At 45.0% G+C, this 25300-nt stretch overlaps 1 protein-coding gene across 1 annotated transcript in view; it reads left to right on the forward strand.

Annotated features, from left to right (window-relative positions):
• Window positions 1-807: 807 nt before the first annotated feature.
• The window catches only part of DMD (dystrophin), a 1286665-nt gene continuing 1262172 nt past the window's right edge, over window positions 808-25300 (forward strand). The window contains exon 1 of the mRNA XM_087721810.1: window positions 808-1072. Within this exon, the coding sequence (XP_087577936.1) occupies window positions 997-1072 (76 nt within the window). The 5' untranslated portion in view covers window positions 808-996. The remainder of the gene's footprint in view (window positions 1073-25300) is intronic.

Below are 25300 nucleotides of genomic sequence, written 5' to 3' on the forward strand. Positions count from 1 at the left end.
GGAGGAAGTGAAAAAGAAGACCTGATTGAAGGGTGGGGGGAGTGAGAGAGAGAGAGAGAGAAGAGAGTAAGAGTAGCTCCACATTCCTTGAATTGTTGGACTTCAGGGATTCATTAATTTGGATTCCTGCATAAGGTTTGAACTTGGTGGTCTAAATGTTTCCATCCAGTCTTACGATTCTACTGCAGAGGTTTTCCTCTCCAACTGAAGCATTTTAAAAATGAAAATCAAAGCAGACAAAAGTGTTTCAGAAGCTTTATAATACCTTTCGAGTTGGGAAAAATGCTGAGCGGGCGAGTAAGTTTTATATATGAGCAGTTCCGTGTGTTTGCTAAGGACTAGAAACCGCCTCGAAATACCCCCCCCCCCCCGAGAGACTTAGGCGATTCCTCCTTTGACATTTCAATTCCGGGATTCCAGCGCCGACTAAGGCGAATAAGTAAGAAAGAAAGATGAGTGCAGCTTCAGTCGGAATGTATGAAAGGATTGCTTTTAAACTACTTAATCATTCATGTTTCTCTTTCCCTCGCTATACAATATGCTCTCTAATTGCTTCCCTTTGCATTGATCTACTGCCGGGCGGAAGGAGACTCCCTGGGTTTTGTGATTTGCTGAGACCTCATTCCTTCTTCGTTTTCACCTTCCATGGCGGTCTCTCTCCCTCTCTGGCTCTATTTTTAAGGCAGACTCTCGCCGCTCAGCACCTGTTCTCGCGGCTCGGCGCTCAGAGTTTGACAGTTCTCCCGCCAATGTGATCTCGAGCCAGTTTAGCCAGAGGGCTTCGCCCTCGCCGCCCTCCTTTCTTTGGCTCCCTGCTGCCACGCTAACTCTCTCCGTTCTCCTTCTCCCCCCACTCTCTCTTTTCCGAAGAAAACAGAAATTTCTCCTATTCAAACTTTGGTGGATCTCGATTTTCTGACCTGAGGGAAGCTCCAGCTTGCAGAAGCAGAGCCAAACGAGAGCTTTTGGTGTACGGTTAGGCGCGTGGGCTTGGCCATGACTGAGGCTGGAGGACAACCTGAGGAAGCGTCTGCAGTTGACGAGTTCACTGATATTATCAAGAGCAGATCTGGTAGGACAAACGGTTTGGGGATGTTACACATGTGTGTTGGATTTGTGCTTTAAAAACAAAAGCCACAATGTTTTCCATTGCGTGAAAGAGGTTCTTGATAACACAAAAAAAACTGGCTCCGAAGTTGCTGTTGGGAAAGTTTTCTGTACCTTAGAGCAGCTGCCGGCCGCTCTTCTACTAAGTTAAACTGTTTGTCCAACTAGAGCTGGGATTTTGGCACTTTGGAGGACAGTCTGTGCGCGTTTAATTTCCATCCTCCTCTGGTCAAAAGGCGTTTTCACTTTATCTCATTTGGTAATGTGATCTTAAATCTCTTGTTCCTGAGAAGCCAGTGGATATGTGGCTGAGAATTAATGTAGGTTTAAAGAAAACAATGTGCTGTATGGGATGGGGATTGATGCACATGGAATACAATCCGATAGAAACAAAGAAACATTTGTTTTATTTAGCATTTTATTTTATGTTACTTTTATCTTTTTGAGCAAACTGTGACTTGTTTGCTTTGGATTATTAATGCAGGAAAAAAAGTCAGGAAAAAGAGTTATTACTATTTTCTTTTATTCATTAAACATGAAACTCAGTCAACTCAACATTTAAAAATGTGTCACAAATGTTATATGTGTGTGTGTGTGTGTGTGTGTGTGACATATGTGTGTATATGACACATACATTGTTGTTGTTGCTGTTGTTGTTGTTGTTGTTGTTGTTATTATTATTATTATTATTATTATTATTATTATTTATTCACAATGACAGGCCCTAGGTTTTAAGAATCTCCTAAGTTGCAGCACAGGCCATTACAGCCACAAATAGAAGCAGCTATAATGGTTCACCATTGGATAAAATTTCAGTTGCCTGGGCTGCCCCCTTATTTTTAGCATTGGAAAAGAACCAGTTCAGGTAATTCAGGTATTAACTGTTCAGAATTTGTATTTTTACAAAATAATGAAGTACTTATTTTTTTCTGAAACATTGTGTAGTTATCCAGCTGAACAAAAAGGAGATTAATGTCTTCCGTATCCACTCTATAAGACATATAGTTATTGTTTGTTCCATTTCTAAGTTAAAATCCAAAATGGAATACAAGAGACAAAGAGGAGTCTGTCTGTTGCCAGTCCCAGGGTTAATTTAAACATGATGCATGGGTTGCAGTAATCACAACTTTCATGTGACTTCACTCATGTTTCCTTTAAATGAGTTACTTACTTAAATTTATTAGTCTGTTCATAGTGTACATAGATCACATGAGGACTCTTATGTGAAAATATCCATTTGAAATTCTGTGCAGTTAGAGTTTGTAGACATGTAGAATCATCTTGATATAGGATTGTGCAGAAAACTTTTTTGGGAAACATTCTTACAATTTGCAAGAACCATGACAGCATAGCTGAAATGGTTTGTTAGTGCTCTTAATTCCTCTTTTAATTCGTCATCTAACTTTGAGTTCATCTCTCCACTCAACCTGACAATAAATTCTGGTTTTCTTTTTTTCTTTTTTTTTTAATGTAAATATGTTTTATTTTCATTTTCATTTCATACAGTCACATATATACTGTGCATAACCGGGGCCATATAACATTGAACAATAAACACAGCCATTCTTGTCAACAATACTCCCCAAAATACAAACCCAATATACCACTTCAACCCTCCATACACCCTTTCTTTCACCCCCCTCCAACTTTCCTTTCTCCCCTCCAACGTTCCCCTCTACCCTACTTCCCCTCCCCCTCTATCACTCCTCTCTCCCAATACACTCCCTCCCTTCCATCTCACCCTCCCTCCGATCCTCTCTCCCACCCTCTCTACCCCTCTTTCTTCTTTCCCTCTGCTCCTCCCTTCGGTGTATTTCTACTATCTATCAATATATTCAGCTTCCTATTTTTACACTAGAATTAAAAAAGCAACAGTATACAAGTGCAATCATGTTACTTTAAAATCTAGCACATGCTATATTTCTCCCCTCCCCCCTCCCCCCTAGGACCCCACCTCCCTTCCCCCCCTCGACTTCCCAGAGCCCGTACACGGTATAGCTTTTTATCAAACACAGTCTAAAATATATTAAAACCAAGGAAATTAAAAAAAAGAAAAAAGAAAAAAAGTCAATAAAATCTCTGCGTTGAACTCAGCTTCTTACCGTTACACAAACTTTAAGCAGTTTACATTATTCCTAATCTTAGTTGTTTGATTACCTGCAGGATTTCCCCAGAGGTTATTGGTTGGTTCAACTTTTGCCTGTACTCTTCTCTAACTAGGGGTATTATCTCTTTATCTAAGTATCTGTCTATATCTAAACCCTTAATTTTGTCCCCTTTGTACAATTCTGTAAAAAAAATTCCCGGAATGCCTTTTAAATCTCCTCCTGTTGAAACACCTCCTTCCCTCTATAACACAATTTGGATACATTTCAAATTTTTCTTTTAATTTCCTCTTCCAATTCTTTTCGTTTTTGCCCTTGTTTATGTCTATGTATATTTTGTTTATATTCATCAGTACTCCTCTCATATACGCTTTACTTGCATCCCCTACAAATTCCATGAATGTACCCTTATTCATATTCAGAACAAAGTATTCAGATAGCAATTTTTTACAATCATTAATATACTTTTCATATCTAAATAAGCTCTCATTCGACCTCCAAGACCTTCTTGCCTGCACTACCCTTCCCAATTCCGTCCAGACTGGGTTATGATCTGAAAGGACCCTCACCGCAATCTTTGTCTGCTTCACCCTAGAAAATAAATCATTAGTGATTAGTATAAAATCAATCCTTTAAAGGGATTGATGTCCATCAGAAAAAAGGGTGAAGTCATATGCCTCTGCATTTCTTTCTCGCCAAACATTTCTCAATTCGAAGTCGTCCATCAAGTCTTTTCAACAATTATTCAAACTCTACTGGCCCGCTGTGTAGCTTACGAGGAAAAAAAGTATTAAGTCCCCCCTTTATTTGTTCTTAGAGGTTTTTCAAAAGGTTTCAGAAAAGGGCATTGTAACAAAGCAGGTTTCAAAAGATTAGCATTGTAACAAAACAGTTCAGCATATTCATCTCTGTTTGGAATGTCTCTATATTAACAAGGAGTCTTTTAAAACTTTTAAAAGTTGATAGGAAAAAAATCTTGTAAGCTCTTCAGAGAAGTGAAACTAATTAGTAAGAAACTGCTGGCTGGCTGTTCCTTTGATCTTTTTTATCACTGTTCTTTGCCGGATAGTTAGGAATGTGGCACAATCGCCATTTTAGAAGCTTATTTTTTAAGAAAAAAAAACCAGGTGCACGAAGGAAGCTCTTGTAAAAATGAAGCTAGGATTTTTTTTTTAAAAACAGATAAGGTTCTCAGGTACGGACTCTGCTTGTATTAATCTCAAATAAATATATCAAAAATTGTCCTAAGCGGAGGTTCCTTACTTTGTGCCGTAATGAAAACAGCAGAGATTTCTGGCACGGAGATGTGATTCAGCCTTCGGTTGGCCCCCCTTCCATTCACAGCAAAAAAAAAAAAAGCTGCAAACTTCAAAGAAAAGCTCTTACCAGCTGGATCTCTCTCTCACGCTTCTTTGCCTGAAGAATGAGGTATCTACCAGGTATTTAGGCAGATAACGTGACCAGAAACCCGGGGCCAGCTCGTTAAGCTGCTGCCATCAGCAAGGTCCCGCCCCGGAAGCCAATAAATTCTGGTTTTCTATTTAGATGTTTGGTATCTGGGATTTCAATCCAATTTTGGAGTTGCCCTTGAAATATATAATACAAATGCCAAAATAAATTATATGGTGATTTAATCAAAAACTATCCTGAGATGTGTTCAGGTTGTTGCATTGTTTTAGGGTGTAAAAATGACAACCTATGGGACCTTCTGTAATATTCTAATTGTCAGCGTTCCAAATATCATCCAAAATTAAATCAGAGTCCAAGGCAGAGCTTTCCTCAAAGTTCCAATTTATTAAGAGAGACATGTTGGCACATCTGTGGAAACCCAAATCTGAAAGCTTGCCGGCGTTTCCCACCCAGTTGAAAGTTCATGATCTTACCCCACAGCCACAAGTCCATCACATGGTCCAACCTTCCACTGCCACACTGGCAGTTCCACTCATCCAATTCCGGTCAGGCTCAGAGGGATAGAGAACAAAGGATGATTGTGGTTTCTAGAAGGATTTTTTTATTTTGATAACAACACATTTTACTCCTTACTATTCCCCCTCCCAATTCCCCAGTAATGAAACAGCATAGTAAAATAAGAGAGAGTATGGCAGGCCAAAGATCCTAAAAGGAACCGGCTGCAGGCCTGACAGGTGGTCTCTCCTCAGAAGAAAAACATTTCCTGAAAGAGAATAATATAAGGGTTAACATAACAAAATTAACCACATCCCCCCCCCAACCCAGGGGGACCCTTTGGCTTATTGGGAAACTTCTCATGGAATTGTTTTACTAACTTATCTGCTTTTAGGTTCCAGCTTTTCACCCAAGTAGCTTTGGAAAAAGGCTACCCCTTCTAATGCACTAAATATTGTAAGTGACCCCTATACAGCCTGGAGTCTAAATTCTTTTCACCTCATAATGTGTCTCCCCTTCTATCACTACAGGAGGAGGAGGAGCTTGGGTGGATGGTCTTATGCTGGACCCAATTACTGGTTTCAACAAGCTACAATGAAATACTGGGTAAATCTTCCCTAGAATTCTGGGTAGACTGAGTTGCACTGTAACTTAATTACCTTCACTATTGGGAAAGGACCTAGAACTTTTAGCCCCAATTTCTTGTTAGGCATTCTTAATCTTATGTATTTGGTAGATACAAAAACTTTGTTCCCCACATGAAAGAGGGGTTGGAGCGAGCGGTGTTTATCAGCTTGCTTCTTGTAGGCTTCTGCTGCATCTGCTAGAGCTTTCTTTGTATTTTCCCATCCTTCCTTTAGCGTGTCCATCCATTCATTCAGAGACATGGAGGAGGGAAGTTCTCTAGGCAGCTCAGGCATGGGAACAAATTCCATGCCACTGGTAATCTGGAAAGGAATTAATCCAGTGCTGCTGTGGACCGCATTGTTGTATGCCACTTCAGCGAAGGGTAGCAAGTCTGACCAGTTGTCTTGCTGATAGTCCACATAACACCGGATGTATTGTTCCACCATCACATTGGCCCTCTCCGCTGTGCCATTCGTGCTGGGATGAAATGCTGAGCTGAGTCCTTGTGTGGACCCAATGGATCTCAGGAACTCTCTCCAGAACTTGGAGGTGAACTCAACTCCGCGGTCTAAAATGATCCTCTTGGGCACCCTGTGCAGGCAATAAATGTGTTTCACAAACATTTTCACTAATTTCTTTGTGGACGGCAACACTAAGCAAGTGATGAAATGTGCCTGCTTGGAAAACAAATCAATAACTGTCCAGATTACTCTATTCCTGCTGCTGTCTGGGAGTTCGACGATGAAGTCCATTGTGATCTGTTCCCATGGTTGGCTAGGGCTGGCCACTCATTGTAGTAGTCCAAGGGGCTTCCCCGGTGGTGTTTTCATCATTGTGCAAGTAGCACAGCTTTTTAGGTAATCTTCCACCTCCGATTTCATCTTTAGCACCAAAATTGATGCCTGGTGAGGTGGAGCATTTTTAGGAATCCAAAGTGGCTTCCTAGTTTTGCATCATGACTTCGCTGTAGAACTTGCAGCCTCAACCCCGCAAGGACTTACAATTTGGACCCCTTCTAGGCTAAGCCACTGTTCAGTGTTAGGATGTCCTTGTTATTGTTGAACCACGGGTCTGCTGGGAGTGCCGATTTCATCACTGTCATCAGCTTATCCTGGCTTCATGTTGTGATTTGGGCCGCCTTTTGGTGGGAGGAAGAAATGATGGGGTGAAGAACTTCTTCCTTCTTACTGTTGTACTGCGGTTTTCTCGACAAAGCATCCACCAACAAGTTCTTCCCTGCAGGGATGTGTTTAAGTTCAAATTGGAATCTTTGGAAGTATTGTGCACAGTGAACTTGTTTTGGGGATAGTCTTTGATGGGTTTTGGGAGCTTTGAGGTTTTTAATGATCCATCCAGACCTTGAATGGCAGATCCCCCCCCTTCCAAGAGATGTCTCCATGTGAGCAGGCACCACCTGATTGCCAATGTTTCTTTCTCCCAAATGGCACACCTCCTTTCAGTAGTGATGAGTTTTTTGGAGATGTAAGTGCACGGCAAGAGGTGGCCTTCTTTATCCTTTTGCAGTAGTACTGCAGCTATCACTACATCACTGGCGTGCATCTGCGTTATGAATGGTTGCTCTGGGTTGGGGTGTTGCACTATGGGGTGTTGCACTATGGGGTCTTGGGCAAAGAGCCATTTTAATTTCTCAAAAGCTTTTTGACAGTCTATTGTCCACTTCAGGGGTTGGTTTGCTTTTGGCTTTGTTGGGGAAGGGCCCATTTTTAATAGCTCAGTCAATGGGAGGGCAATTTCCACAAAAGTCAGAAAGAACTGTCTGTAGAAATTAGCGAATCCAAGGAGCTTTGTAGTTGTCTGCGAGTAGTTGGAAGTTTCCAGTCTAATACAGCTTTCACTTTTCCTGGATCCATTTCTATCCCCTCATTGGAGATGTGATAATCCAGGTAATCTAGTGAGGGCTTGTGGAACTCACACTTCAACAAATTTGCATATAGCTTGGCGGCCAGAAGTTTTTTTAGGACTTGTCATACCAGCTTCACTTGTTCTTCTAGGGTTTCAGAGAAGATCAAGATGTCATCAAGATAAATGAGCACTCTGCGGTACAGGTGCTCATGTAGCATCTCATTTATGTACTGCATGAAGACTGTGGGTGCTTCTTGCAGCTCAAATGGCATGACTTTGTATTGAAAACTGCCAAGGGGGGGTGTTAAAAAAGCAGTTTTCCATTCATCTCCCTCTCTGATTCGTATGTGGTAATACGCCTCTCTCAAGTCCAGCTTGGTAGACACCCTGTCTTTAGCCAAGTGGTTCAACATATCTTTCATGAGGGGAAGGGGATAAGTGCTTTTTTCACATACCACAGTCAAGGCTCACAGATCAACACAGAGACGTACCCTGCCATCTTTCTTTTCTCTGAAGAGCACTGGGGCTGCTACTTTTGACTTTGCTGGTTCAATAAAGCCCTGTTTCAAAGTGGTGTCAATGTACTTCTTCAATTCAACCATCTCTTTGGGAGTCATGGAATACATTTTTGGCTTTGGTAAGGTAGCTTCAGATTTGAAGTCTATTGCGCAATCTGTGGGCCAGTGAGGGGGAAGATAGTTGGCATCTTCCTCACTGAATACCTCTGCCAAGTCCCAATAGTCTTTTGGTACATGTTGGATCCCTGGGGGTTTGGTGTCTGCTGCAGGTGTTGCAGGTTCTGGACGGTCTTGGCTGTTGGGTTCAATCATTCCTGGGTGGCCTTTTGGCTCCACTAGTGGTAACGGCCCAAAGGCGATAATCGATTTCCTAATGCCATCCTCCGACTTTATTGTAGGCACGCACTTGTCCAGCCACGCAAGCCCCAAGATAATTGATTCCTGCATTTTTGGAGCTATGGTGAATCTGAGGAATTCATAGTGACAGTCTATCATTAACTTTACCAACTAGGTAATTTTCGTGCCCCCCCCCCAAATTAGTGTTCCATCCACTTGCTCAAACTGAATGGGATGGTTTAGGGGTCTTGGGCGTATGCCTAGCTGCTCCACAATAGACATGCTGATTAAGCATCAGGTGCAGCCAGTGTCCACAATTGCCCCAACTTCCCCCTCCACTCCCATTTCTGGCACTTGGAGGTTGCATTTTATAGTAAAGGGGAAGATGAGTGCACTCACCATTTCCTTCCTCTGAGGTCTTCCCATTGGTTGGACTTTTCCTTAGGTTGAGGATTCACTTTCTGAGGTTGTTGGCCCAGATGACTCTTTTGTGGTGGCTTCTGGGGCCTTCTCTTTACTGCACTGGTGGTTGGTGCGCATGTTTGTGATATTGGGGCTGGAGCCAAGTACTCTGACGCTTTGTGGCCAGGTTGAGAGCAATGATGGCATTTTATTTCCCCCCCCCCCGAGGGACAGAACCCAGTTATATCTCTAAACTTAGGAACCACCTCATCACATTGTTCTGCTATCCATCCTGCAGCTTCCCCCTCATTAATCCCTTCTGCCATTGTTGAGATCATTTCTCTTGGGAAGGTGGGGAAGTCAATCCCTGGGTTGGCCCTTGCCCACTTATCTGACATAGTGCTATCTGCTGAGGGAAGGCAGGCACCCACTGGTATCTCTCCCATCCATGACCTGGGAAGAAAGCCCATTCCGGTAGTGCTTGATTCACAGGTTGAAGGCCAAACATCAGTTGCTGGCTAGGGTGAGACATGGCCCAAGCCTCTTTCTGCTGACTGGGTTGAATTTCCCATGTTGGTGGCCAAGAATACAGCCACTGGCATCTCTCCCATCCATGACCTTATAAGGAAACCCAATTTGGTGGTGCTTGATTCACAGGCTGCTGCCCAAACATCGATGGCTGACTAGGAAGAGATGTTGGCCAAACTGCTGGCTGGGTTGAATTCCCCATGTCGATTGGGATTCTGTCTGCCACTCTGCTGCAGGGTGATGGGTCATTTCATTTGTCGCTGTATGGAAGGAGTAATTATCTCCACTCCAGTAGATTGCAGAGCCTTTGTTAGGGAGGTGGGAAGGGGGAGTATTCACTCATGTTTGGCTGCACAAGTTGGTCTGGGAGGCTCCAATCATCTTGTCAGTTACTGGGTGATTATTCTTGCCATCTCCTTTTCAACCCCCTCCGGCTGCATCTTTCCAGATGCTATAAATCTCCAATTTTCCCCCCTCACAAATTCCTTTGGCTCCATCTTCATCTTCACTGATATTTTACACTGACTGGGTCAGGTCAGTGTTGGGAGTCAGCACCCCATGCCTGCACCCCGGCCAGGGGTTGCCGGTGAAATATTTTAAGTCAGATTTGGGTTAATGTCAGCGTTCCACATATCATCCAAAATTAAATCAGAGTCCAAGGCAGAGCTTTCCTCAAAGTTGGCACATCTGTGGAATCCTGAATCTGAAAGCTTGCTGGGGTTTCCCATCCAGTTGAAAGTTCATGATCTTGCCCCATACCCACAAGTCCATCACATGGTCCAATCTTCCACTGCCACACTGGCAGTTCCACGCATCCAATTCCAGTCAGGCTCAGAGGGGTAGAGAACAAAAGATGACCTTAGTTTCTAGAAAGGATTTTTTATTTTGACAACACATTCTACTCCTTATTATTCCCCCTCCCAATTCCCCACTAATGAAATAGCATAGTAAAATAAGAGAGAGTGTGGCAGGCCAAAGATCCTAAAAGGAACTGGCTGCAGGCCTCACACTAATGCCCTAGAATGAACGAAAAGCTCCAGATTTTTCAAAAAGGTGCTTTCAGCAAGTTTCAATTTGTTCCTTCATCATGAATAAAACTGAAATTTGAAATAAATTGTGATGTTCTGTGATGGATTAGAATTAATCCATAAAAATCTATTATGATGTATTGTAGTAGTACTCTAGGATTGGGCTTCTCTGTTCATCAATGGAAACCATCTTGTTTTCTTCTTAAGACTTTTAAAACTTTGGCTGAGAAAGGATTAGCATTCTTTAGTTTCCTTATTCCTTATTCTCTAATTCCTTGTTCTCTGTATTTTTAAAAGGGAAACACAATGGGATTAAATTCTGTATAACTGCACATACATTGACTTACATAAATTATACTAAATACTGTACTTCTAGTAAAGATGTCTAGAGTGGCTGCTGAGAAATTTAATTACCAAAGAAATTAAACTCACCTTCAGATTGAAACTTGCAACTCTAGCATTAGGCAGGGACACTCTATATTTGCCAGATTGCTTGTTTGCACTCTGAACTCCTTATGTCCATATGCTTTCCTTTCATCTGTGCTTACATTTGGTGTTGTGAAGAATAAAAGAGGCAGTATGTCATTTGAAAGGAACAATGTATTCAAACATTTTTGAAACCAGAACTTTTTCAGAGAGAAATTGTCAGTGAGGTTAATTGAGTTGGATTAAAAGAGGATGATTGATTTAAAGTTTATTTCCCACTGCAATTTTATGATTAAAATTACTGTTTTAAGCTATATGTGAAAACATATGAATCTTAAGGGTTAGATATATTTTCATGGCTTCCAAGATTACAAAGGAGAACTATTCAAAGTTATGGCAGTAAGCAGGGAGTCTTGCCATCCAATGAATGACAGTTTATTTACAAAGAAGATTTTTTGTCAGATCCCTAAAAGTGATAGTGCCATTCATTTGGGAGGAGGGGGGGGGGTTGGAGTAGATTTATTAGCAGTGCCTGTGACAAGTGATATTTTACAACTGGTTTCCCGGCGCCAAAGAGCCTTGAGATCCCCTCACCTTTTGGGGGAATGTTTATAATGGCCATGTGAGACGTTTCACTTTAATGTCTAATGGAAGATAGCCATGGGAATGTATGTTTATCTGGTTCTCAGGGCAGTTGGTAAAGGAACCATCTTCACACTTGTGTATTGGTAAAATCTGTGTTCTAACTAATGGGAGGGGTCTCTACTGCTTTAATTCTACTTGCATTGCCTAAGGAGATTCAGATGTCGCTGTGAACTTAATGGTTTCTATTCTTCTTAATAAAAGGTTCCTTTTGAAATACTCCATTTCAAGAGTCTTCATTTTCTTAAGCTAATTCACTGAAAGTTTAATGTACTTGCATAAAATTGAATGGTTTGAAAGGACTATATATATTATTTGTAGAGTGACTAATTTTTCTGTGTTTTAATATTACCTGGTTCTGTTTTGATTCCCACTTCATGAGAATATAGTATTGATACAGAAAAAATAATAAATGACACACTCTTCAGATTTATATATGATTATTTAGAAATAAAGCTAGTTGACTTCACTACAAAATGAGCTTGAGAAATTTTGCATAGTATTACAAGATTAATTATAATGTCTTTTAACTTGTTTGGAATATTGGAACAAACATTTAAGCATGGACCAGAATATCTTTACTTTGTATGTTTTTTAATAAAAAGACCACTAATTTTAATGGGACTTTTTTCACATACATGGCAACAATATAACATTCTTAGGCTACAGTCCAATGCATGCTTAACTGGGTTCAGTTTACCTTTCAGTAAACAGGTATTAATTATTTACAAATAAGAAACCTCACTTGTAAAAATTAATATACCCAAGGTTTCTTAGTAATGCCCAAAAGGCTATTGTTACACATTTTAAGCAGCCAATAGTAGACTGTAAATCTAGTAACATTAATATAATATAGTAATATATAGTGACATCTATCAGATAAAATGATATTTTTGTAGCAAGTCTTTACAAAAAAATAATTATGGGAGGATGAAGAATAGGATGAAGAGAATACTTATACAAAAAAAATTCCTGACTTCTAAATTACATATTTCTTTACAATACATTACAGTAATTTCCTTTAACAAAATGTAGGAAATTACAGATTGAAGCTTTTAAAGCTGTTTAACATTGTAACTTTTTATTCCCTAGGAGTTACCTGCAAACCTTATCCATTTCTTTTTTTAAAAGGTACCACATTTTTTTCTATTATTTTCAACATTAGATTAAGACATTGAATCCCAATATGAAATTAGACTGCCTCTAAATTAGTGTCCAAATGAAATCTTCCAGAGGGTCACACTTGTAATGGTTGCAGCACCCTCAGTCACATGATTGCCATTTGCAATCTCCACTGCTGGCTTCCCACAAGCACAGTCAGTGGGGAAACAAGTAGGGAAGTTTGAAAATTGTTCTTGCCACTTTCTCAAGAAGTTCTGCTATGGAATATGAGATTCCAAGGATGTTATATGCCATATAGCATACTCAAGGTGCAGAATCTCCTTCCCTACCATGCTGCACTTGTACCTCACAGCAGCACCCTCTTTCTAGTACTCATGTCCTTGTATGGCACTGTAGCATCCCTCCCTAGCATGCATGCACTTGCTGCAGCTCCTTTCCCCAGCTCCTTCCTCCAACTCAGTACTTATCAACTTGTTTACTTGCAAGCTATCTGGGATTTGTGACTTCCTGCCAGCTACCCCATTAACTTTGCAAATCACAGTCATGTGAGATCCTCACTTAATGCTTATCAAGGGCAATGGGTACTGCATCACCAATGCTAAGCAATGAAAGTTCTAGTCCAAGTTGCCATTATCAAAGGATGACAGGCAGACACACACAGGCAGACAGAGTCACATATGCTTGTGTGTGTTTATCTATGTATAGACATATAAGGTTCACATTCAAAAACAAAAAAGACTTGACATTCTAAGATTGTTACTTTAAGCATTACCCCCAATAACTAGAAATCAAAGAGATTTGTTCCCTCTACAGGTTCTGATAACAAGTGCTAAACCTCAGAATATAACAATGCAACAATGCATACATTGTAATGAGATCATACCCCTGTCGTGGTCAGACCACTGCCTACTGAGGCTTGACTTTCGGAGGCCAAACCCCCACTGTAGGGAGGAGGAACCGACCAGGTGGTTCCACCCCAGGCGACTTATGGACCCTTTGAGGTTCCAGACGGAGCTTGGGGTTATTCCTGATACTCTCGCCCACAGTTCGGTGGAGACTCTGGTTGCTGCCTGGCACTCGGCAGCATCGGAGTCCCTTGACCGGATTGCGCCACTACAGCCCCTCCGGGTCGGCGGATCCCGGAGGCCTCCTTGGTTTACCGAGGAGCTCCAGGAGAGGAAGCGCCGGAGGAGACGCCTAGAGCACCTATGGAGGTCCGATAAATCCAAATCGAACCAAGCACTCTTAACAACCTGCACCAAGGAATACATCAGGGCATTGAGGACAGCAAAAAGAACGTATATTGCCACCTTGGTTGCGTCCGCTGAGTCCCGCCCAGCTGCCCTGTTTAGGATAACCCGCTCCCTCCTAAATAGGAGGGATACGGGGGACCCCTTGCAGGGTAGGGCTGAGGATTATGTCCAGTTCTTAGCGGACAAAGTTGCTCGGTTTCGGTCGGATTTGGACTCCACTTTTGCAGATCCAGCCGAGGCACAGGGGGATAAATTGGCAGACCATCTCTGGGTTGAGTTTCAGGATGTTGCCCCTGGGGATGTGGACAAGGCCATAAGAGCTGTGAGTGCCTCCACTTGTGTACTGGACCCGTGTCCCTCCTGGCTGGTTGCCAACAGCAGTGAGGTGACATGAGGCTGGATCCAGGCGGTCGTTACCGCCTCCCTTCGGGAGGGGCACTTCCCCGCCGCACTTAAAGCGGTGGTGGTGAGACCCCTCCTGAAGAAACCATCTTTGGATCCAGCCGTTCTTAACAATTACCGTCCAGTCTCCAACCTCCCCTTTCTTGGTAAGGTTGTTGAGAAGGTGGTGGCCTTCCAGCTTCAACGGTCCTTGGAGGAAGCTAGTTACCTTGACCCTTTCCAGTCCGGCTTCAGACCTGGTTACAGCACAGAAACCGCTTTGGTCGCATTGACCGATGATCTCTGGAGAGCCAGGGATGGAGGCCATGCATCCATCCTGGTTCTCCTTGACCTCTCGGTGGCTTTCGATACCATCGACCATGGTATCCTTCTGCGATGACTGCGGGAGGTGGGGGTGGGAGGCACTGTTTTGCAGTGGTTCTCCTCCTACCTCTCGGACAGGTCGCAGTCGGTGTTGGTTGGGGGGCAGAGATCGACCCCTAGGCCCCTAACATATGGGGTGCTGCAGGGTTCGGTCTTATCCCCCCTACTATTTAACATCTACATGAAACCGCTGGGCGAGATCATTCGGAGGCACGGGATAAGATACCACCAATACGCGGACGATACTCAGCTGTATCTGTCCGCCCCGTGCCAACTCAATGAAGCGGTGGACGTGATGAACCGGGGTCTCGAAGCCGTTAGGGACTGGATGAGAGCTAACAAACTGGTACTCAACCCGGACAAGACCGAGTGGCTGTTGTGTTTCCCTCCCAATAATTTGGCTAGTGTTCCATCACTCAGGCTGGGGGGCCAAATTTTATACCCCTCAGACAGGGTTCGCAACTTGGGAGTCCTCCTGGACCCACAGCTGACCTTTGACCACCACCTGTCGGCTGTGACCAGGGGGGCATTTGCACAGGTTCGCCTGGTGCGCCAGTTGCGACCCTACCTGAACCGGGAGGCTCTCACAATGGTCACTCGTGCCCTTGTGACCTCTAGGCTGGAATACTGCAACGTGCTCTACATGGGGCTGCCCTTGAAGAGCATCCAGCGACTTCAGCTAGTCCAGAATGCGGCCGCGCGAGTGATTGTGGGCGTACCGCGGTTCGCCCACATAACACCTATCCTCCGCGAGCTGCGCTGGCTACCTGTTGATCTCCGGGTGCGCTTCAAGGTGCTACTTACCACCCATAAAGCCCTCCATGGTAGTGGATCTGAGTACTTGAGAGACCGCCTCCTGCCAATTACCTCCCTACGACCTATTAGATCACACAGATTAGGCCTCCTCCGAGTTCCATCTGCCAGTCAATGTCGACTGGCAACTACGCGCAGGAGAGCCTTTTCAGTAGTAGCTCCGACCCTTTGGAACGATCTCCCCGTGGAGATTCACACCCTCACCACCGTCCAGACCTTCCGCACAGCCCTCAAGACCTGGCTATCCCGTCAGGCCTGGGGATAAAGATTCTAATCCATCCCCACCCGAATGATGAATGAATGTTGTGTTCTATTTTTACTTATGTATTGTCTCATGTCTTGTCTTGTATTCCACTCCCCACAAACTGTAAGCCGCCCTGAGTCCCCTCAGGGAAAAGGGCGGCCTATAAATAATAAACAAATACAAATACAAATTTTGAGGTGCAGGAGGTGGTGAACATGGTCACCTCATGGCTGCTGCTGTGTTGCAATATTTTCAGGGAGGACTTATTTTGGAGGGAGGGCTTATTTTAACACACGTACTCAAAAACCCGATTGGTCTTATGATCTAGGGAGGTCTTATTTTCAGGGTTCTTTTCTTCACTAGAGTAGCCATGCCCAGTTCCTGCAACTGTTCATCATATATTTTAGCCTCCAACCACTAATCATCTTGGCTGCTCTTCTCTGCACTCTTTCTGGAGTCTCAACATCTTTTTTATAGTGTGGTGACCAAAACTGGATGTAGTATTCTAGGCGTGGTCTTACTAAGGCTTTATTAAGGCTCCATTGATCTTGATTATGTCCCTCTGTTAATGCAATTTAGGATTGCATTGGCTTTTTTGGCTGCCGCCACATACTTCTAGCTCATATTTAGCTGGTTATCCAATAGGACTCCAAGATCCCTCTCACAGTCACTGGTATTAAGCCTGGTTTCACCCAGTTTATATGTGTACTTTTGGTTTTTCTTACCTAAGTGTAAGACTTTTCTTTTCTCTACATTGAATTTCATTTTGTTAGATAGGGGCCAGTGTTCCATCAGTTAAGATTCATCTGGATCTTGAGCCTATCATCTAGGGTGTTATCTATTCCTGCCAGTTTAGTATCAACTGCAAATTTGGTAAGTTCCCCTTCTATTACCTCATCTAAGTCATTTATGAAGATATTGAAGAGTACTGGGCCTAGGACAGAACCTTGTGGTACCCCACTGCTTACTTCCCTCCATGTAGATGTGGTACCAGTAAGGACTACTTGTTGGGTATGGTTTGTCAGCCAGTTACAAATCCATCTGATCCATTAGTTCAGAGTGTAACATAATGTGAATATTTCTTTTGAAGTCAGAGAGTCTACAACACAGCTTTAGACATTGTGTTACATTTGGAATAACTTGGTTTGGGGTCTTGCTGAATGACTGAGAGTAGGCATTTTGCACTTAATTAAATGGAACAGATTCATACCAGAATAGTATATCTACAAATGTCATATTTTATTGTTTCATGTCACCTGCCACATAGAACATTCCTATTCACAGTGACAATTTTAGTAGAAAATAGTATCCCTGTCTAAATGTTGGCATTAAGAATTCTCTGTCAATATATTCTGATGGTAATGATTCTTTGTTTCACCTCAGCTCTGTATTTTCTAATTACAATTTTAAATTACACATTCTACATTCACACTTTCCTTTTTAACTCTATTATGCTTTAAATAATAGTCAATTAGATAACAATTATCACCAGATAAGATACATTATACCTTAATGTCATATAGTTGCAAAAATCATGGTATGGAACTGTCCTTAATTAACTTTTTTCTAAGATTAGTCAAGGGTATTTTTAAAAATGTGCTGAACAACAGGGTACATTCATACTACAGCCTATTAATAGTCAACAAATGTGAAAAAAACTAATGGATAAAATATCATTGGTTTGGCATCTAATTTGTTTAAGTAGTTATCTTGATATAACTTTCTAGATCACTATGTAGTTGGCAGACCATTGAAGGTGTGGTTAAGATCTATAAGCAGAAGTATTAGAAGTGGCATCCCAGCTAGTTAGTACAGAATGTACTAACAGAACTCAGTGTCCAAGAATGTTAGACCAATTTATTCAGAGGATCTGTATTTTATTATGAAAAGAAATTTATGTTGAATCTTGTATGACTTCTTTCAGTTGTTTTATGCTCTGACTAGTGTTGGCTTTGTTGGTGTCTAGTTACCATGTTTTTTGGCAGATATTTTTTTTTTTACTGCTGACCATTCTGATCATAATTGCCTTTTCCAATAAATTTAATCACATGACATGGCTTAGATAAGAAAGGTGGAATTTTGATTTTGTCTTCCAGTGATATGTCTGGTTTTATATGCTCCAAAAATGTTGTCTGTCATCTTAGCTGTCTAAGGAATGTGCAGGAGTCTTGATGAATACCACAATTCAAATAAGTCAATTTCCTTCTTGTCTAGTTTTTTATGATTCAACTTTTGAAACTGTAAGTAGCTATGGGAAACATATAGTACAATCTAGTTTGCATTTAGTTGCCAGGCTATGTCCTTGCTTTTCCATACATGATTGATTCTTATCATCACTATGTGAGATAGCATGATTCAATGTTTATTTCTGGATTACATTCACTGCTTTGATCAATCCACAATCCTTAAAATGTGAATTGTTGAACACATTTGATCTCTTCACCATCAACTGTGATATTTTCATTCTTCACAGTGGTAATGAGCTTGATCTTTTTAATATTTAGAAAGAGGTCAAATTACTTGCTTCTTTAATTCTTTTGATTAGATTTTCAGGCCTTTGTTGGTTTCTGAGAGGAGAGTTGTGTCATTAGTATATCAGAGATGTTTATGTTCTTTCCTCCAGTCTTTATTTTGATTTTTTTTTTTATTGTTCAAGTTCCAGCTTCCTCATGATCACTTTGGCACATAAGTTGAACAAGAAACTTTACTACACTCCTTTATCTTAAACCAGTCAGTGTCTCCATATAGTTTTTGCACAGTGGTTTCTTGATTCGTGCATAAGGACTGCATCAATTTGACCCCCAGATCTTCTAGGTATCTCTGTTGTTTGTCATGATCAACACAATCAAATATTTATTATAGTCAATAAAGCAGATTTAGATGCTCTTTTGCTATTCTTGATATTTTTTCCATGATCCAATATAATTTGCAATATGCTCACAAGTACCATAACCCACTCTAATGCCAGTTTGAACATCTGGCAATCCCTTTTGATGATTGATGGCAGATATTATTATATAATCTTGAGGAGAATCTTGCTAGTGTAGGGATGAAAGCAATTGGGCAATAATTGGTAATCAAACTTTTTGGTGTGATCTTGTATTGTTTGAAAATATGCATGTTTTGGTGATTTTGGTGATTTTATTAGTATTTGTAGGCCGCCCTTTTCCCTGAGGGGACTCAGGGCGGCTCACATAAAATCGGGGAAGGGGAATACAGACGTTAAGATAGAGACATATAATAAAATAGTAAACAACATACATTCGTCATTCGGGAGGGGTAACTATCCTTGTCCCCAGGCCTGACGGGCGAGCCAGTTCTTAAGGGCTGTGCGGAAGGCCTGGACGGTGGAGAGGGTGCGAATCTCTACCGGGAGCTCGTTCCAAAGGGTCGGGGCTACTACTGAGAAGGCCCTCCTCCTTGTAGTTGCCAGCCGACATTGGCTGGCCGATGGAATGCGGAGGAGGCCTAATCTATGTGATCTTATTGGTCGCAGGGATGTAATTGGCAGAAGGCGGTCTCTCAAGTATCCAGATCCACTGCCATGTAGGGCTTTATGGGTGACTAATAGCACCTTGAAGCGCATCCGGAGATCAACAGGTAGCCAGCGCAGCTCGCGGAGGATAGGTGTTATGCGGGTGAACCGAGGTGCACCCACAATCACTCGCGTGGCCGCGTTCTGTACTAGCTGAAGTCGCCGGATGCTCTTCAAGGGCAGCCCCATATAGAGCACATTGCAGTATTCCAGCCTAGAGGTCACAAGGGCCCGGGTGACCGTTGTGAGAGCCTCCCGATTCAGGTAGGGTCGCAACTGGCGCACCAGGCGAACCTGGGCGAATGCCCCCCTGGTCACAGCCATTAAATGGTGGTCAAACGATAGCTGTGGATCCAGGAGGACTCCTAAGTTGCGAACCCTCTCTGAGGGGTATAAAATTTGACCCCCCAGCCTGAGTGATGGAATATTGGTCGAATCTTTGGGAGGGAAACACAACAGCCACTCGGTCTTTTCTGGGTTGAGCACAAGCTTGTTAACCCTCATCCAGTCCATAACAGCTTCAAGGCCTCGGTTCATCACGTCTGCCGCTTCATTGAGTTGGCACGGGGCGGACAGATACAATTGAGTATCGTCCGCATATTGATGGTATCTAATCCCGTGCCTGCGAATGATCTCTCCCAGCGGTTTCATGTAGATGTTGAATAGTAGGGGGGATAAGACCGATCCCTGAGGCACCCCATAAGTTAGGGGCCTAGGGGACGATCTCTGCCCCCCCACTAACACCGACTGCGACCTGTCCGAGAGGTAGGAGGAGAACCACCGCAACACGGTGCCTCCCACTCCCACCTCCCGCAGTCGTCGCAGAAGGATACCATGGTCGATGGTATCGAAAGCCGCTGAGAGGTCAAGGAGGACCAGGATGGAGGAGTGTCCTCCATCTCTGGCTCTCCAGAGATCATCGATCAATGCGACCAAAGCGGTTTCTGTGCTGTAACCGGGTCTGAAGCCTGACTGGAAGGGGTCTAGATAGTTTGCTTCCTCCAAGGACCGCTGGAGCTGGAAGGCCACCACCTTCTCAACAACCTTCCCCAGGAAGGGGAGGTTGGAAACTGGACGATAGTTATTAAGGATAGCTGGATCCAAAGATGGCTTCTTCAGGAGGGGTCTCACCACCGCTGCTTTCAGTGCGGTGGGGAAGTTCCCCTCCCGAAGCGAGGCGGTCACAACCGCCTGGATCCAGCCTCGTGTCACCTCACTGCAGTTAGTAACCAGCCATGAGGGACACGGATCCAGTACACAGGTGGAGGTACTTACAGCCCTCATGGCCTTGTCCACATCCCCGGGGGTAACGTCCTGAAACTCAACCCAGAGCTGTTCTAGTTGATCCTCCTGTGTCTCGGCTGGAACTGCGGGGGTGGAGTCCAAGTCCGACCGAAACCGAGCAATTTTGTCCGCTAAGAATTGGGCATAATCTTCAGCTCTGCCCTGCAAGGGTTCCCCCGCTTCCCTTTTATTCAATAGGGAGCGGGTTATCCTAAACAGGGCGGCTGGGCGAGACTCAGCGGACGCAACCAAGGTGGCTATGTGAGATCTTTTTGCAGCCCTAAGTGCCCTGGTGTATTCCTTGGTGCAGGTGGTTACCATTGCTCGGTTCGATTCGGACTTATCGGACCTCCAACGGTGCTCTAGGCATCTCCTCCGGCGCTTCATCTCCCGGAGTTCCTCGGTGAACCAAGGAGGTCTCCGGGATCCGCCGCCTCGGAGGGGCCGCAGTGGCGCAATCCGGTCGAGGGCCTCCGATGCTGCCGAGTGCCACGCAGCAACCAGAGTCTCTACTGGACTGTGGGCGAAAGTGTCAGGAATAACCCCAAGCTCTGTCTGGAACCTTGACGGTTCCATAAGGCGCCTGGGGCGGAACCACCTGGTCGGTTCCTCCTCCCTACAGTGGGGGTTTGGTCTCCGGAAGTCGAGCCTCAGTAGGCAGTGGTCTGACCACGACAGGGGTATGATGTCGTTCCCCCTCAGACCAAGATCACAAATCCACTGCTCCGAGAGAAATACAAGGTCAAGCATGTGCCCCGCCGAATGGGTTGGGCCTCGAATTACTTGGGTCAAGCCCATGGCTGTCATGGAAGCCATGAACTCCTGCGCCCCCTCAGAGTTTTCACCGAGCGACGGCAAATTAAAGTCCCCCAGGACCATCAACCTAGGGAACTCAATTGCCAGCTCGGCTACCGACTCGAGGAGCGAGGGGAGGGCTGCTGCAACGCTGTTGGGAGGCAGGTACGTTAACAGCAGACCCACTTGACCCTTGAGGTCCAACTTTAACAGCAAAGACTCACACCCGACAATCTCCGGAGCAGGGACCCTACGAGGAACTAACGACTCCCGGATAACAGCGGCCACACCCCCACCCCTTTCCTGGGCTCTCGGCTGGTGTAGCACCTGAAATCCTTCTGGGCACAGCTCTACAAGGGGGACTCCTCCCTCTGGGCCCAGCCAGGTTTCAGTAATACATGCCAGGTCTGCCCTCTCGTCTAAAATTAAGTCCCGGACGAGAGGAGCTTTATGTACAACAGACCTGGCATTTAGCGACAACAGCCTGAGACCAGGGTCCTGACTGCTTACGCCATCTGGTCTCAGAGTGGGACACCTAGGGCCGGAAGGAGGGATCTCTGTAATGTAGCGAACCCTCCTTCCCCGGTAATGGCCTGCCCTAAAGTCCCCGCCGTATCTGCCCCTCCCTGTTACGACCGTAATACCCCGACCCTCTCCCGTGTCTCTAGTCCCCTCAACCACCCCCATGGCCCCCGCATCTCCCGGCAGGTCCTCCGAATCATGCATACTCATACACTCCCCCAAACAGTCCCCACGTAAAAGTTAAAAAACACAAAAATTTTACAACAATATGATCATAAAAAGTGGGACATTCATTCATCTCACGCATATCTCATACATATCCCATACAAAGAGAGAAGAAAAGATGAAAGAAAAGAAAGAAATTAAAAGTTGCGCAATTGATTAATTTAAGGTGCGAATTCAGGTGGTAAAAATCGGCTCTCAATGTTCAGAGTTGAAATGGCTGAGGACCAGTTATAGTTCAGATAGAATATATGGGGGAGTGTCTTATAACCCCTCTCTTTTTCTATAACTTTGTTAGTCTGAAGGTCCTGTGGGGGTTCAAAACAAACACGCAGTGCAATCATCATCTGTCCACCCGCAGTACAAATCCAGAGTCTTCCTTCTGGAAATGAGGCCACTCCAAGAGGTTCCCAGAGGCACACCATTGAAAATAAATGGGAAGAGATGGAACAGGCGTTGTAATTGCCTAGAGACCCCGTTTCTGTTTCCAAGATGGAGCTTGCTCCCTCAGTGATAATTAGCCAAGGCAGCCTGAAAAGCATCGGAATCTCTGAGGCCAATGGGATCCTCCAGGTCTGCAGGATCCAGGGGTGGTCTTTCCAGTTCCGCAATCCCACTGCAGGCAAACGGGGGGCAAAGGTGGGGGGGGCAATGGGGCCGCCGAAACACGACACCACTGCCAGCGAGCTGGTATTCCTCTCCTCGCCGCCGAACAGCTGATGTAAATGAAGCGGCACGGAGATCGCTGAAACCGCCCAAACCCCCACAGTCCGCAGCTGCAGCGTCCTGACGGCCCGGAGATGGTCCTGGGGGTGGTCGCACAATCGCGGGGGGCTCCCGTCGCTAGCAAACGCAATTAGAAGATAAAACAAGCGACGGAGCCACCAAAGAACGCCGCCGCCATTTCCAGACCGAAACTCTCCTCCTCGCTGCCGAGCGGCCCGACCAGCATGGAGACCGCTGAAGACGCTGGAGCCCTCGCGGCTCGGGGCTATCCCCAAAGAGGTAGCCCCTACCGCTAACTGATCTTTTTGGGCTCCCTGGGTCTTGGGCTTCCCGAACGAGCCTCTTATATTATATTTTGAAATTATTACTCGCGGTTTTTCCTGCATTTCATCAATAGTTTTTAGAGCGGACGGAGCCTTGCAGCCATCTTAATCCTCGCACATGCGCACCTCATGTTGCTTTTAATATTTGATAATTAAATAAAATTCAGGGATTTTAAAAAAACCTTGGTGTTTTTGGTGTGACTTTTTATCAGAAGAGATTCTACACTGCAACAAGGCAGAAGTGGGTTGCTCCCCCTACAGATTGGTACAGGCATACCGGTAACGAAAATTGGCCATACGTTTGCGTACCAGTAGCAGCAGTGGTTGGCCATGCCCCCATACCGGTACAGTCCCCTGGCCTGCCCTCACCTGCTCCCCACCACCTGCCTGGTCACCTCTCTCTCTCCCTCCCTCTCTCTCTCTCTCTCTCTCTCCACCCGTTCGCAGCATACTTGCCCTCCCTGCCTACCTGCCACCCACTCATTGAGCCGCTAGCTCACCCATTGCTCCACCTCTGAGAATCCTATATATACTGTGGTCATGACACAGCCCACTACCTTTACTGGCCTGGCTCGTGACTTGTTGATTTCCTGATCCTCGCTGAGTTCCCGATCCTCGCCTGCCTGCCCTGCTGCATTACTCCTGCCTCCTCATAGGACTGCCTAAAGGTAAGTAAGCCTATGGTTGTGGCATTGGGGGGGTGGTGGACAGTAGGGGGCGGCAAGAACCACCGAGAGTGCTGGTAGCCTTTGCGGTCTATGCGAGCCTGGGGACTGGCTAAAGCCTTCCTTGCTGCCAGTTCCAGGCTCATGTAGACCACTCACCACCACTCGCCCACTTGCCACTTTCCTGGGAAAGGCCTCAAGAGGCTTCGCTAAGCCCTCCCAGAGCTGTGAGGCAGCTTCCGCACTGGAAAACCCAACCTGTCACTCCTACTATGTTTGTTGGAATGTTTATTCAACTTGTATGCCGGCCTATTCCCAAGGGACTCAGGGCGCCTAACAAACCAAATGGAAGGGGAATACAAACAGAACACAAGACAAACAAGTTAAAAACAAAACAACAGTCACAACAGTTTAAGTGGGGCCGGGAACTCATCAGCTCCAGGTCTGCCAGAACAGCCAGGTCTTAGTGGCTTTGCGGAAAGCCGGAAGGGTAGTGAGGGTCCGGATTTCCACAGGGAGATCGTTCCAGAGGGCCGGAGAGCAGCCACAGAGAAGGCCCTCCCCCAAGGGGTCGACAGTCGACATTGGCTAGCGGATGGTATTCGGAGGAGGCCTAATCTGTGGGATCTAATTGGTCATAGGGAAGTGATTGGCAGGAGGCGGTCTCTCAAGTACCCAGGTCCAATACCATGTAGGGCTTTAAAAGTAATGACTAGCACCTTGAAACATATCCGGAGACCAACAGTGCAGCTCGCGGAGGATAGGTGTGACATAATCGCTCGCGCGGCTGCATTCTGGACAAGCTGAATTCTCCGAATGCTCTTCAAGGGCTGCCCCATGTAGAGCGCATTACAGTAGTCCAGTCTTGAGGTCACAAGGGCGTGAGTGACTGTTCTAAGGGCCTCCCGGTTCAGGTAGGGTCGCAATTCGTGCACTAGGCGAACCTGGGCAAATGCCCCCCTGGTCACAGCTGACAACTGATGTTCTAAAGTCAGCTGTGGGTCCAGGAGGACTCGCAAATTGCAAACCCTGTCTGAGGGGCATATAATTTCACCCCCAGCCTGAGAGATGGAGTACAAGGCCAATTTTTGGGAGGGTGTCGTCAACTGTGTGTCGTCCGCATATTGGTGGTATTTTATCCCGTGCTGACGAATGATCTCACCCAGCGGCTTCATGTAGATATTGAATAGGAGGGGGGACAGGACCGAACCCTGTGGCACCCCATAATTAAGGGGCCTAGGGGTCGATCTCTGCCCTCCAACCAACACTGACTGCGATCTGTCCGAGAGGTAGGAGGAGAACCACCGAAGAACGGTGCCTCCCACTCCCACCTCCCGCAACCACCGCAGAAGGATACCATGTTCAATGGTATCGAAGGCCGCTGAGAGGTCAAGGAGCACTAGGATGGAGGAGTGACCCCCATCCCTGGCTCTCCAGAGATTATCAATCAGCGCGACCAAAGCAGTTTCCGTGCTGTTGCCAGGCCTGAATCCAGACTGAAAGGAGTCCAGATAATTGGTTTCATCAAAGGACCGTTGGAGCTG

The sequence above is a fragment of the Thamnophis sirtalis genome, unplaced genomic scaffold, assembly GCF_051295495.1.
Source record: "Thamnophis sirtalis isolate CommonGarterSnake01/CBP01778 unplaced genomic scaffold, rThaSir2_p1.2 scaffold_8, whole genome shotgun sequence".
NCBI classification, from domain to species: domain Eukaryota; kingdom Metazoa; phylum Chordata; class Lepidosauria; order Squamata; family Natricidae; genus Thamnophis; species Thamnophis sirtalis.